The 14,264-nt window shown below is 31.3% G+C and overlaps 3 protein-coding genes and 1 long non-coding RNA gene across 10 annotated transcripts; 1 reads left to right on the forward strand and 3 right to left on the reverse strand.

Moving 5' to 3' along the window:
- Positions 1-1,230: 1,230 nt before the first annotated feature.
- Positions 1,231-4,981, reverse strand: Arf79f (ADP-ribosylation factor 1). 2 transcript variants are annotated; one of them, XM_072021527.1, is made up of 5 exons: positions 4,849-4,981; positions 3,513-3,684; positions 3,185-3,294; positions 2,896-3,021; positions 1,231-2,678 (listed from the first exon to the last, which is right to left on the reverse strand). In XM_072021527.1, the coding sequence occupies exons 2-5, from the start codon at positions 3,658-3,660 to the stop codon at positions 2,514-2,516; spliced, it is 549 nt and encodes a 182-aa protein (XP_071877628.1). In that variant the 5' UTR covers positions 3,661-3,684; positions 4,849-4,981; the 3' UTR covers positions 1,231-2,513. The 2 variants fall into 2 exon arrangements, with proteins under 2 accessions (XP_071877628.1, XP_071877620.1); XM_072021519.1 differs by having other exon boundaries at positions 4,554-4,920.
- Positions 4,982-5,138: 157 nt separating this feature from the next.
- Positions 5,139-13,890, forward strand: LOC139996986 (uncharacterized). 6 transcript variants are annotated; one of them, XR_011802478.1, is made up of 3 exons: positions 5,139-5,279; positions 5,385-5,632; positions 9,745-13,890. It is a non-coding gene; the product is annotated as an uncharacterized lncRNA (long non-coding RNA). The 6 variants fall into 6 exon arrangements; XR_011802498.1 differs by lacking the exon at positions 5,139-5,279 and having other exon boundaries at positions 5,334-5,632; positions 9,745-12,798; positions 13,609-13,890; XR_011802492.1 differs by lacking the exon at positions 5,139-5,279 and having other exon boundaries at positions 5,334-5,632; positions 9,745-12,346; positions 12,467-13,890.
- On the reverse strand, positions 6,688-10,161 carry LOC139996900 (uncharacterized). Its single transcript, XM_072021430.1, has 8 exons — positions 10,028-10,161; positions 9,731-9,949; positions 9,043-9,213; positions 8,818-8,956; positions 8,556-8,723; positions 8,220-8,481; positions 7,844-8,155; positions 6,688-7,775 (listed from the first exon to the last, which is right to left on the reverse strand). The coding sequence occupies exons 1-8, from the start codon at positions 10,112-10,114 to the stop codon at positions 7,517-7,519; spliced, it is 1,617 nt and encodes a 538-aa protein (XP_071877531.1). The 5' UTR covers positions 10,115-10,161; the 3' UTR covers positions 6,688-7,516.
- LOC139996932 (deleted in lung and esophageal cancer protein 1-like) lies at positions 11,224-13,732 on the reverse strand. The gene is made up of 7 exons (XM_072021492.1): positions 13,597-13,732; positions 12,739-12,845; positions 12,187-12,381; positions 11,936-12,061; positions 11,726-11,827; positions 11,525-11,646; positions 11,224-11,428 (listed from the first exon to the last, which is right to left on the reverse strand). Exons 1-7 carry the CDS (start codon positions 13,730-13,732, stop codon positions 11,224-11,226), a joined length of 993 nt encoding a protein of 330 aa, XP_071877593.1.
- Positions 13,891-14,264: the final 374 nt, after the last annotated feature.

Raw genomic sequence — 14,264 nt, forward strand, 5'->3', positions numbered from 1 at the left:
ACCGGATTCACTCACACTCGTGCACATAATGTACATTTGAAGCTAAAAATGACAATGCACCGTATTGAGTACTTACTCATACACCGAAGATTACGCGCGCGAGAATGTCACGACACTGAGGTCATGCATATAGGAGCGATGTCATGACTGCAACTTATAAGTATTTAACCCATTTATCGTTGTTACGATGATAACACACATATATATTTATATATATAATACGTAAGTTTTTTAAATATTGGTTTCTAATTAATCTGATCGGTAACTAAAATAACGTATCGTGATAGAATATGTCAAGCAACTTAATACACGCTAAAATAAGTAAAAAAAACAAAGAAACATTCATCTGTTTACAGTGCTATAGAGTTCTATGCATACATTTATAATTAATGAATTAAACACAAAATACGCAGTTCTAGTATATAATTTTTTCTACGGTTGTTTGTATTTTTTTTTCAATTACAATATTTCTGTATTAATGAAGATGAATGAAAGTACTGAAAAAAACAATGATTTATGATGAAAGCATATCTTATTGCATAATGATTCGATCGTCTGTATCGGTAAAAAATCGGTATGATACATTTTAAATATTACGTCCTTTATTTTTGTTCTGACAGAGTTGGAGCTGATACTCGTTATCAGCCATGGACCTATCCTCATTAAAATTCCTTTTATCTTTAGTCGTTAAATATACACACGTTATTAGAGGTCGAAAAAATTTATCATACGTAAGTATACTACTATGTACTAGGAAAATATCATAATTTTTTTTTTTTTTTTTTTTGAAAAAATCAAAATAGAAGTCTAGAAAATTTGTAATTTATCCATAACTAATGTATAATTAGTCGATCAAGAAAAAAGAAAAGAAGAAGAGGGAAGAGAACTTAAGTTGCTAAATGAAACATGCGGTATAGGCGGTGTGCAGTCTTTAGTAATTAAAAGGGAAAAGTAATCGTGCTTCTCTAACTGAAGTACCATCGTCTGAATAAAGGGGATGCATGCAAGGCTGAGCATGAAGCGACGAGGATAGAGATGTGTTTGTTTTCGTCCAATGTAAATAATAGTAATAGTTTCAGCGTCCACATATGTGCGAAAATTCCTTTATCCTTGTCATTCCTTGCACAATATGCATGCACCCCGAAAAGGAGGACTTTCTATCAATTCTATTCGATAAACCAGCCAGAACAAAAACAAACTATTTTAACGGCAAATAACATATAGACTACATAAAGCACAATTACAGTATATTTCACAAATCGTTTAAACATTCATATATAATTATACGAATCTTCGCATATGACGGAAAGGCGATTTGATCAATTAGGGGAAGATTATTTTGTAAAAACAATATATTTTTAAGGACAGGAAAACATTAGGAGATTGAAGGGCTTTGCGAAAATGGCTTCATCTGGCAGACTGCCATGCCAGTTTGGATTGCTGGCTTAGAAATTGCGAGGCCTATCTCTCTTTGCTGCGAGAGGTTCTTTCCTAATCATTTTTTAAATCTTTTTTTTACTTTACTCCACATTTTTTCCCATTCGAATTTTTTTTATCTGCATTTCCCGCCACGATCGATGCATAATTTCGGAATGTTGACAATATTCTAATTTACCTTATCAAGGTGCAATAAATAAATGATATCTCTTTTACACTGAGATATACATGGTTGACTGACTGTTAGTATTAATCGCGAGCAGGTGAAGGAGGGTGCAATTACAACACCTGCTGATAGTCACAAGCAGTAAGACAACCATTTTGCATAGTTTTGTATTGTTTTTTTTACTTTTCTTTTGTCGACGTATACCACTGAAAACTTAAAAAAATAGAAACAAACTTTTGTAACTAGAAACAGTAAGTCATTGCACCGTCAGTTACCACTCACTGCATTTTTTCATGTCAACTGATGGGCCGATGTGACATTTGTAATGTAGTGGACAGAGCAACATTCTCTCATCTATTGATCACATTTTTATCATCGTATTTATATAATGTAATGTACAATATGCAGCTACATTATGATAATCAGTATGTCCAACGCATTCAAACTGACAACACCGTGGGTACTTCACTTTTTTGTTCTTAAATTTTTTTTCCAAAGATATTCAAATTATTAATTAATCAAAGTGTATTGTATGTTTCAGAGTTAGGTACTTTAATACAATTACTTCCAAGTTTTCCACTTTTCTCGTGGTATCTCTGTGTAAAAAGTGTAACTATAATGCTAATATAATAATAATTATAATAGTAAGTTGCACAAGGCAATAGTCTTGTGTGGCCGTTAGAATGTGTGCTTCCGGCCGATTTCCCCACTCCCCTCCCCCCAAAAAACTTCCTGGCACAATGACAACTTTCGACAATCTCCACCCTCCACTTCGAGATCAAAAAGATCTTGCGGTTTGCACTTAGTGTTACCTCTGTTTATATTATTATTCTTTCATGGGGGGGATAGGTGTGCAGCTGATTTTATGATGTTAATATAGCAACTGAATGTTGACGGAATAATGTTCCAATTAGCGATTGGCATTTTTGAGCTGATTAGAGAGCCAATCGAGGCCCTCGTAAAGTCCGTCTCCACTTGTGGCACACGTTGCTTGAATGTACCAATTGCGATTACGGAGAGAGTGCAGTCCCAACTTGTCGGTAATCTCTGCTGCGTTCATTGCATTTGGGAGATCCTAAAATATTAATTAGTTCATAAGTACAATCTAAAATACATAACTTATTCGTTTAATTTATTCTTCTTCAATTCCATTGACAAAGTCTATACATTTGACATGGGTAATATGTAATGTTTACATAACAAATGTTATATGCTATCAAAATACTCTATGCCCTCATATAACACAATGAAAGAGATACAACTCATATTAGTAACTCAGGAACTATACTCACTTGTTTGTTAGCAAATATAAGAAGTACTGCATCTCTAAGTTCATCTTCTGCCAACATTCTCATCAATTCTTCACGCGCTTCACCGATACGTTCCCTATCATTACTGTCAACGACGAATATTAATCCCTGAAAAGAAATTTAATCTATGAAAATAATTTTATTAGAGATAAGGCATATTTTAAGTAAAATGTAAAATAAACTATTATGTCTGTCTAGATAATAATTTTTTACACATAGAGATACAATTTAATTGTTTTCAAAATGAAAATTTAATTAATAAATTGCATACTTGTGTATTTTGAAAGTAATGTCGCCAGAGAGGTCTGATTTTGTCCTGACCACCAACGTCCCATACAGTAAAACTTATATTCTTGTATTCAACTGTTTCTACATTGAAGCCTAAAATTTACAATATTTATTTAGTAAACTATATCACTTGATACATAATATCATTTCTTGTATGTATTAACACACACGCGCGCGCGCGCGCGTACACACACACATGATATATGTAACAATAAATAAATAAATATATATATATAATATAGATTATAAAATAAAAAATATATATCATCGATATTTAAATAAAAGAAAAATAAAAACAGAACCATATTTACCTATAGTGGGAATTGTAGTAACAATTTCCCCTAACTTTAATTTGTATAATATTGTGGTTTTACCCGCTGCATCAAGGCCTACCATTAAAATCCTCATTTCTTTTTTGCCAAAAAGGCCTTTAAATAATGTTGCAAACATATTCCCCATGATTAATGCTGATTATGTAAATACCTAGAATAATAAAACACTAGATTAATGTCCCATTTTATCATATACACAAAATAAAATTTAAAAAAATCATAGATCGAGAAACTAGAGAGAAAGCTAGATTAAATGAACTGAAGTTTTATTTGATATATATTACATAAAGCAAATCACATAAACAATCTAATTTAATTATATCACAATGAATTCTTTATTCTTCATTCTTTCACTAAACAATATTTACATGTGAATATACAAAATATATCTATATCTTATTCAAAGATGTGCATAAACATGTGAATGCTTAATCAAAAAATGATTAACATGGGTAAGAGCATCATTTGCAACAACACGTAATAACGAAAGTAGGACATTATCAAAACATAATTATCACGAAATTGATTTTTAAAATTAGTCGGAAAAGATATATGCCCGACATATGCAAGAACACAATGTACATACGATCAACGTGCAATAATATATATCGGGCTCAAAATTGTTTCGAAATAAATAACTTTCACAAAACGAAATCGATCGAAATAATGGAAAAATTCGAAACGTGTGTACCTGAGTACACAAAAGACACGTTTCGTGGCTGAAAAATAATATGAAAAATTATGTACGTAGACGGCGGTGATAAGAGTAGAAACATGCGTAAAGTGCTCCAATACGCTGACACAAAGGCCGAAAAGCTAACCTGCACATTTACAGGCTAACACGCTTAACAGTAATCAACGAATATTTCGAACAACGTTAAATTATAGACTTTAATTAAATCGAATTGAAATAAAGAAAAAGAAAAAAATATTGTGTGTAGAAGCACGCACGAGATGCTCACGCTGCCCGCTTATTGATTCTCATTTTAATACATCGCTATGATTATCGGAGTAGCATACCGTGTTAAGGATCACTCTTAGAGCGTTTCACACTGGTGATCTTATTCACTTTTTTAAAATCGTCAACAGGCTACCTAAAACGCCAATACCGTGGTATTGCGACAAAGGCGGAAGATATTGTGCGGTTTGCGAAGCCACTGCGTACACCCGGTTGTCTGTCACCTTCGACCTACTCCCCAGCGCAAATCGTCGAAAGGTTCCCCGCTCAAAGTTCCATTATATAGAAACGTCGTCTAATTATTGAGACTCGCCCGTAATGTCACGTTGCTGGATATAAGCCACTTGCGTTACTTACGTTTTCAGTAAAAAAGATTATATTCACGGGAAACGATAAAACATAAAACCAACACTCTCGAAAAGTACCGTATGTCAAAATGGCGGACGTGGAAAGGATTCATACCTTATGCCACGTATAGGGCCCACAAAATTCTCCGATTGGCTAAGCCGGTCACGTGACCGAGGAAAAATCTTCGGTGATATACCTACAGTACGCTAGGTGGCGATACAGTAAGAGAACACCGGTAAAGTCATCAAAAATTCCGAAAGTGTGTATAGGTGAATAAGCGTGCTCACGGTCGTATGCACAAGTCTGGCAACTATCGTGGTGGGGGCAACGCTATTAGTGAAAGCCAAATGTTTCTCGATTTGCCCGCTAAACAGTAAAACACTTCAAGTCAAGAGTTTGAATTGCATATGTGTAATATAGCATAGACACGCGAGTGTATAGTAACTATTCTAAGTATACTATATATGTATATCAGCGGGAGTATAAATATATAAATATATAAATATATATATATTTATATATATATTGTTTTCTATAACTTCTAGATCGTAGCGCTCTATGGTTAGTGGCTGATTTATAAAGCACACGTTATGAAGTTAAGAACCTTACGTCCGCTTTGAGAATTGCTACCTATGTATACGACTTTGGACGACATGGACGTGCTCTAACACCGTTGATGGAAAGGTCCACACTCATGAAAGCGAAATACCCTTTTTCTCTTCTTAATTATCAATTCTAATAATGTAATTATGTCTTATCAATGATTCAAGATCATGTAGTACGAAGTTATACAGTAGTGTAACCTATTACGTATATATATTATATATATGTATTTCTCTGTGAAAGAATTTAATTTATTTTGTGCTAAATCATGGTGTCATGTGAATATGAAAAGTTAATGATCAGAAGTAATAAATAGTAGGTTATGAGCAGGAATATCAATTTTTGAGTGCTAGTATGTTTTTAGTTTATATATTCCGATTTATGTAATAACTGGAATTATGTTATCGGTATGAATGTTTATGTTCTCTTTTGCATTTATCATTTATTAGAATACTATTAACGCTACTACTAATAACGCTCTGTTTTATTTTAACTCTTTCGTAAACTGTTTTTTATTTTGTTAATGAATCATAATTTTTAAGTAGATTTGTAATTGTTTATTCTTTTATACACCCGGAGTATGGTATTTTTCATCTAATGTTCCTTCTCCATAAAGTTGGCATTCTTCTATATTGTATGGGATATCTGTTAGTATTTCTAATGTTTCGACTAATTTCCCTGGTTTTCTGTAAATATTGTAGTTATTGTACAGTGACCAGCATAGTTAGTGATAGAATATTTATGATTAAATTATGTTACTTTGGTAGGAAAGCAACCGTGATTGTGAAATAACAGCCTTGGTAGTTATATTGACTTGACAATGTTCCATGCCTTTTATCAGTCATAAATTCTTTGGTTTTGGACTTTTTATTTATTCTACAATTTACACTGCATACTAATGAAAATCAATCAATAAGGCATCAATAAATCAATCAAAATCAATCTAGTTAATGTATAATGTTAAAATAATACTAATGTATATAGATACTAAAGAAGATAACAATTATGGCCATACTTGATAAGTTTCTGATAGTTAATGATAGTTTCTTTGCATCACCTATGTAAACAAGACCAAAATCTAATGTGTATGATGATAATTTTAACACTGGTAACCATATTTGTAAAATTAATTCTAAGTCCTAAAATCACATAAATTTAAGTATTTATTATGCTCATTCAAGCAGAACAAAAAAGAAAAATGATTAATACTTGATATCGTTTATCAGAATGTATAATGTGTAATGGTTCTCTTATTGTGATCTTTGGATCATGGAAATCTTGATCTGAACTTGTATTCATTATAGTTTGAATTAATTTCTCTTGTACAATACATGCTACTTTTACCTATAAAAAGAATGTTACTCAAAATTTGTATTTCTGCCAAAGACAAAGATAAATTACTTCAATATATCCATTTGGATTTATGCATATAATTCCAGATTTAGATAGATCTGCTTCTCCATAAACTGATGTAGATTTGATATAAAATGGTTCATATGTTTCTAAAGCTATTTCTATTAGCTTGTTTTTAGTGTTGTACAAAAATAATGTTTTAGTTAGTCTAAGAAAAATAGATTAGGTGAAGAAATATTCTATTCTTTGAATAAGAATATTTATATTTTGTAATTTTACATACTCTAATCTTTTCCTTCGACTTCGTATTACTTTACTGGCGCAACATATAAATGTTCTATCAAATTTAGAAATATTAAAATCCAATGTAGATTTAGTAATATTTGCAGTAACATCAATTTCTACAGGAGAAAAATAATTGCCACTCTGTCTAGCATAATAGTTATCTCTGTACCTATTATTATTATATAGTGTCATATAATTCACTGTAGATATTTTACATTGATTTGTATCATAAGTCAGTTATACAAACATATCATTTGGAGCAACTCGTAGAAATCCAAGAATTTTGCAAAAAAATTCTCCTTTAATACTTTCATTTGTTTCCATCATAGCTTTGTATCTTTCAAGTTGTATATCAATAATTAGGGAGGTATTGCTTTTGGGTAGGATGAACATTTCTCTAGGGGTAACCTTGTAAGATACCAAAATGTTTTCTTTATTATTCATATGTGCAATATGTTTTTCTTAATATTTTAAGAAGATCTAGATGTTTTTTCACCGTGCATATGCTTGTATCAATTAAACCATAGTAAGGAAGTATCGAAATTTGTATTTCAATGTCTTTCCTCTCTGCTATATTATTTGCATCTTTTGTATATTTACTTTCACTTTTTGAACATCTATTGGAGCTACTGGTGGTATACTGTTTGGAAATTTCATCATTACACATCCAGGATGAGGTCATGTGTGAGGATTCCCTAAGATAATTCAGAAAATGTAATTGTATATTTTTGATGACTATTACATTGCTATTGAAAATATTTACATGTAACTAGATGTTATAATATCACTAGTGTTGCTGAATTCACTAGAATCACATGTATGTAAGCCTTTTGAGTATGGATAGTGTTTTTCTAAGTGTATTTCACTATTAGTCTTCTGCTTAGTATTTCTTAATTTTGATGCCAATTCGTCAGTAAATGGTGTATGAAAACTAAATGCTACATTAAAAGGCATTGATTCCAGAACTGGTTTGACTACAAATGTATGCCAGTCAATAATTATAGGCACCACGCTTGTATTTGTCAATAATATTTTTCTCTTATGTAGGTGACTACCTACAGCTACCATTCCATATCTACAAATATATTTTCTAAAATACTGAATTTGAATTTTTTAAAATAGAAAAATGTTAGATATACCTAATAGTAGGTATATTAGATTCATTTCTATCAGAAATTGACAATGATATTGGTGATCCAACAACTTGTACACATATCCCTATAGTATACTGTGGTAAACCAGCAATATTTATTTCTAATTCATCTACATAATAACCCCATGTATCAGCAAAAACATAAATGTCCACAGGCATGGCTTTGAAAGGACCAATATCTGAATTTAAGGGATCAACATAGACTACCATACCTGATCCAGGTTGTTTTACCTTGCACAATGTGTCTTCTGTAAATAGAAGAGTTTATTCCAAAAATAATATATTTAGAATTTCATAATTTTACGAGTAAACAATATCCTACCTATTAATTTCTTCTGCCGACTAAAAACTCGTTTATAAATAAACCTAATCCGATCTTCTTGCGACTTCCATTTACACGAACACATGATCGGATAAAAGTTCTTTATACGGAGCCAATAATTAGTTGGAATCGAAGTCTCGTTTTTTATTATAAAAGTTTTCTTCTGCACTGAAGGTTGGAATTATTCGTTTCTTTGTAAATATAAATATTTATTTTTTCATTTAGAGGAGTATATTTCCTTTCAAAATTTTAATCAAGATACCTGTTCTTAACGATAAACCTGGAAATTCTATTACAACAGGCTGTGTAACCAGTGGTAAGAATTTTTCGTGGAATGGTACAATGCTTCCAGAGGAAACCATATCTTGCAAATAGTTATCATTTTCTGTTATGTTGCTCATCTATAGTCATTGAGTCAAATATATATATTATACAATTGCGATAGTAATATTTATGGTTTGATAAAAATGCAAAAACTTTCCACTACCTGAATGATTTCTGAAGTACAAGTACTTAGGAAGGGCTGTTCGCCTGATTCATCAACTGCCACTTCTTGCATAGAAGGACCTGCTGAAGCATCTTTAAGAACCTCTCCTTGATCCAGATTCGTGTTCATTAGTTCTCGTTCCTCTCGCTTTTTGTACTTGTCTAATAATTTCTGCATAGTTGTACATTAAGATTGATAGTCCATTTGAATTACGCGCTTGAATTCCAAAATATTAGTATAATTTTACATCATTATTATCAGAAAATAATTTATACAATTTTCGTTCTTTTATGGATTGCCTTTCTAATTTGCAGAAAATTAAAAATTTGTAATTTTTATTTAAAAAATTTTAAGCGTTTGATTGAAAAATTAAAAATGAAAATTTAAAGGTATGAAATTTTAGATTAAATAACTTAAGGTTTAAAAAAATAAACCTTTGTATTCGGCATGTCCGCAATATTTTTCATTTCTTTGTTTTTTCGTACTGTGAAACTTCAAGGAAAATTTAGAGCTTGTGTAATTTTATACTATATAATCACCAGTAATCTCTTTGTGTCCTCAGAGTGAACATTCAAGTTGTTTGTCAGATTTGCGATATCTCCTCAGAAGGGATAGCCGAGCACAAAGGGTTAATAAATTTAAAAAAAAGTGTTTATTTGTGATCTTCAAAATTATTAATTAAATGTACCATGTGCTGTCTAGATTTTCCCGCCATATCCAAAGCAAGTTTGAGACTATCTGCCCGCCACTTTACTTTAACAAAATTATTCATTAACAATGGCGTATTGTCGTTTAGTGGAAAATAAAATATAACATAAAGTGATTCGATGAAACATTCGATGCCCAGCATTATCATCTTCCGTGAATCTCCCACAAAACATGGTATAAATAACGATTGCACGATCCCCTAGAAATTATAAAAATAAATAGTAAACCAAATATTTTCCCAAAATCAAATTTTTGAAAAATTGAACAAATAATTAACCTCTGAAACTGGTGTGATAGTTATTTCAATTTTTTTAGTGCCTTTAGCTAATACTTCTCCTTTTTCAGGACACACGCAAAGTTTCATCTTTGACGAATCTAAACCATTAACTTCACCCCACGAATAATTCAATGAGTCATCAGCGAGATTCTTTAATATTAAAATATAAGTTTCCTTGACACCGATGTATAGAGTCCTATCACGCGTAATAATCTTAATAAGAAATATAAAGCTTTTTAAGTAACATAAACTATCTTAAAATTACAAGCCTCGTGGGTCTAATGATACCCATGCATATTATATGCTCTTGCCACAGTAGGTCGAATTGGTTTAGGTTTACTAAATCGTGGTGATAAAATAATTCATCTGCTTCCTACAATGTAGTAAATTTGTATTATTTTGTGACACAATAAAGATGACAACAGAAATGAAAAATTAATGAAAGCCTTACTAATTGACACGTTGATATTTCTTCTTCAAATTCTTCTTCTAATAATTCCCCTATCATTTCTTCTTTGTCTTCTTCTTCTTCTTCGTAATCTGATCGGGGATATTTGATATCTGATGGCACATCCAAGATATGTTTCAATATTTCTTCTGTTGTTCGATCACTGATCAATTAAAATACAATTTTAAATAGATACTGGACCTTGGTAATTGTAAATAATCTTCCTTTGTTTATGTTAAAATAAATAATGAAAGAATGATGATTATAGACTTTCTCACTCTCATGGGAGAAGTAGGAATTAATAATTAATGTAAACAAATCGCTTGCAATATAATAAATGATAATGCGAGGCTAATAGATACATGAGAGCTTCAAATCTCTAAATGTAAATTCAACATTAAAATCGACGCACGTTTTATCCTCTTCATCCATCATGTATTGCAACCAAACTTCAACATCGGCGATCCAAATGTCTACAGACTGACAACGAGTATTCTTTTAAAAAAATATTTCTATTCTAATTGACAAGTTAGTAAAGGGAATAAAATAATTTTACAGCTGGACATTTTCGTCGTTTTGTGGTGCATTCTTTCGTTTGTAGATCCGTATTTTTTGCTATTGCATCAACTGGTATATCTTCTATGTATAATCTAATATAATTCGATGAACGTCAAATGCATTAATTTTCACAGTAACAACTCAAAATTAATATTATTGTTCGTAACAATATTTTTTTTTAGCCGTAAACTCACTGTAGAACAGCAAAATAATAATTTGGCTGTAAATCTTTATACTCAGCCGTTACAGTAAAATAGTGAACGGAAGTTGGAGCGAGAACTCCTTGGTCTGGATTAATGTGAAGCAGTTCTAGGGGAAAATAATTCTTTGTATGTATTCTGCGCATGTCAGTTTGCACGTTTCGTTTCGTCCAGCAAAAATGCATGCTGATCTCACTATTCAAAAATAATCATAGTGTATTTATTCAATTAACAGTTACTAAACTAAAATTGTTTTATTATTAAATTTATGGTAACAAATATATGGTATACCTAATATTGCTTACAGCAATGATGCATTGCCCGATACCGTCAGGGGTATCGGTGCTCAGGTTTATGTAATAATTCGCTTGATTATCAATATTTCTTTCCAATGGTGTTAATTTCATTAAATGCTGCAATTTTACTTATTTTAATTGTCATCTTTCATATTTAAATTAATCCTATTTTGTACCGAGTTTATAGTATAAATACTTTATTAAGTTGGATGAAATTGGGCTGATATATTAATCCATCACCGATTATCTCTGTTTCCAGCAAGGTACAATTATCGCATAATATGTACAATTTTTCCACCTGACGAAAATGATAATAAAAGGTCAGAAGTGGATAAGTGAGTCGAAGAAAATTAATGATGCTGATATATTTTTATATGAATAGGGTAATGAATTATTTTCCATTTACATGAATTCCATAGCACTCTGGTGAGAAGTACATATGAAAATCCAGTTCTTCGTTTGTGTTCAGTGCAAAATACGCAGGCCACACGGTAAAGCAGGATAATTTTAAACTATTTTTGTCTGTGATATCCTAAAATAAAAAAATATACAATGGGAATGGAGAAAAAGATACTAAACAAAATGTTTTTAAATAAGAAGATATTTAAGAAGAATTTCTTTTTTAATGAAACGGATAGAAATAGGAAGTGATTTTACTATAATGTTCATAGAGAACCAGTCTGCCTCGCTCATTATGAAAAACCGGCCCTCTCCGCCGACGTTCTTGAATTTTATAAGTACATAAGCTTCTTCTCCTACAAAGGCTTTCTTACAATCGAAAGTCATGCTTACAAAATTATTGCCTTCCGTCATCCAGGTAGATAAGGTTCCAGAGCTATTTAATGTAAAAGACTAAAAAACCAAAGTCACGATGACGTGAAAACCATTACAACTTTATCGTTATTTGAGCTAAACATTTCTTGTCTCTGATATCAAGGTCAATGTAATATCGTTCAAGCTCTATCAATTCTCACTATCACAAATTAAAAAAAAAAGAACGGGGAGATTAATAGTTCTAACAAGGGAAGTTACCCAAATGTATTATTGAAATAATAAAATAATTAAAATATCTTATCTGTGATTCAATAAATGATTCAAAAAAACAAAATTATTTTCAATATACTCAAAAGAATGACTTTGACGCTTGATCTACCAGAAGTCCGACGTCAGCTATAATAGGTATTCTTATCGTTGCTAAGAATATCGTACTTCTAAACTATCGAATGACATTGCTATCTCTGGATGCCAAGCTTGATTCAACATTTCCGTGTATGTGTCCGAATATGTGAACAATATTTCTTCCTTCAGGCAAGTTCCTATATAGGAAAAATATTTCAAAAGAGCAGTTATATCTCTTCAGTTCTTTTTACCTTGCACTTATATTTTATTTCTTTATTATTCTTTTACATCTAAGCAAATCAGGTTAGACCTTATGTCCATATCCGGGTGAATACATTTTCTGAAAATCTTTTGCTTCCCGACGAAAATCTTTTTACAAACCTCTCGGTCCGTCGTGGTTTGAACTTTTTAAAGGCGAAATATCTATCCCATATCTTTCTTTTCGTTCTCAAGTTAACAAAATCTCGAAGATGGTATCCCGCTGGGGATAGCCATCCACATGTTATTTAACAAATAAGTTAGAAAAATTTATCAAATGTCCAGCTAGACAAATTGTAAAGTACAAATTAAATAATAAAAAATAAAATAAAATTTGTAAGGTTAAGATTTAAGATCCGTGATAAAATGAGTTTATAATTCTGTGTTGAACAACGTTATGCATCTCGGCTATTGATATAAGGTTTAAATTGAAGGGTTTGCAACAATAAGGAGCAGTATACAATATAATATCATGTCTAAAAGTACAAAAGTATATTGTTACAAATATTAGTTGATCATGAATTTATAGCACATTCGAAAGAGTAATTTGATTTTCATTGATTTTGAGTTCTGGTCTACACAAATTACTGTCTATTTAATTATAAAGTGGAGTTACCTTCTTATTGTAGCATCCCCTTAAACTATATTCTTCATATCTATTCTATTATTATTTTGTAGTCATTTCTATACCGAACAAAATAGGAGGGTCTTTGTATCCGTGCAGCCGGATAATCACCGAACTTCCATGTTGAACGTTTAACACCAATACTTCTTCTGGTGTATCAATATCGTCGCAACGGAACAGAATGATCAATCGCAGCTGCATTCCCGGCGGAACGATGCCTCTGTTCTCTACCACAGGCTGCACTATAACGCGGAACTTGGAACGATACGGTCTCCCTTCTATTTGAAATCTTGCTGGGATATTGCTGACATTTTGCAGTATAACTATTTTCTGCCATATAATAAAGTCGGTTAGAAAATCTCTCGCTTTAGTTTCAATCGAAAAAGATGTTTAAGAAAAAAAAATATTTGGCGTAAAATTCATATGTATGCAAACTTATATCTTTTGGGTACATTTAAAAAAAATTTGTTTTACCCACTGAATATTATAGCGAGTGGAATACTTCGGATATTTTGCATATTTCTTTATATTGAATTAAATTTTATATTGAATTTTAAATATTCGTATCAATGCATAAAAATCATTAATCTATTAACAATAATTCTTCTGTATTTGTGTCACATTTAAGAAATGTTCTAATATAAAAAAATAAAATTTGATCGCAGCAAAATTAATCCTTCAAGAGTACAACCCAAGAGAGATCCTTGCAATTCAACAATTATATAATTATTTT

Source organism: Bombus fervidus, chromosome 2, assembly GCF_041682495.2.
Source record: "Bombus fervidus isolate BK054 chromosome 2, iyBomFerv1, whole genome shotgun sequence".
Classification (NCBI taxonomy): domain Eukaryota; kingdom Metazoa; phylum Arthropoda; class Insecta; order Hymenoptera; family Apidae; genus Bombus; species Bombus fervidus.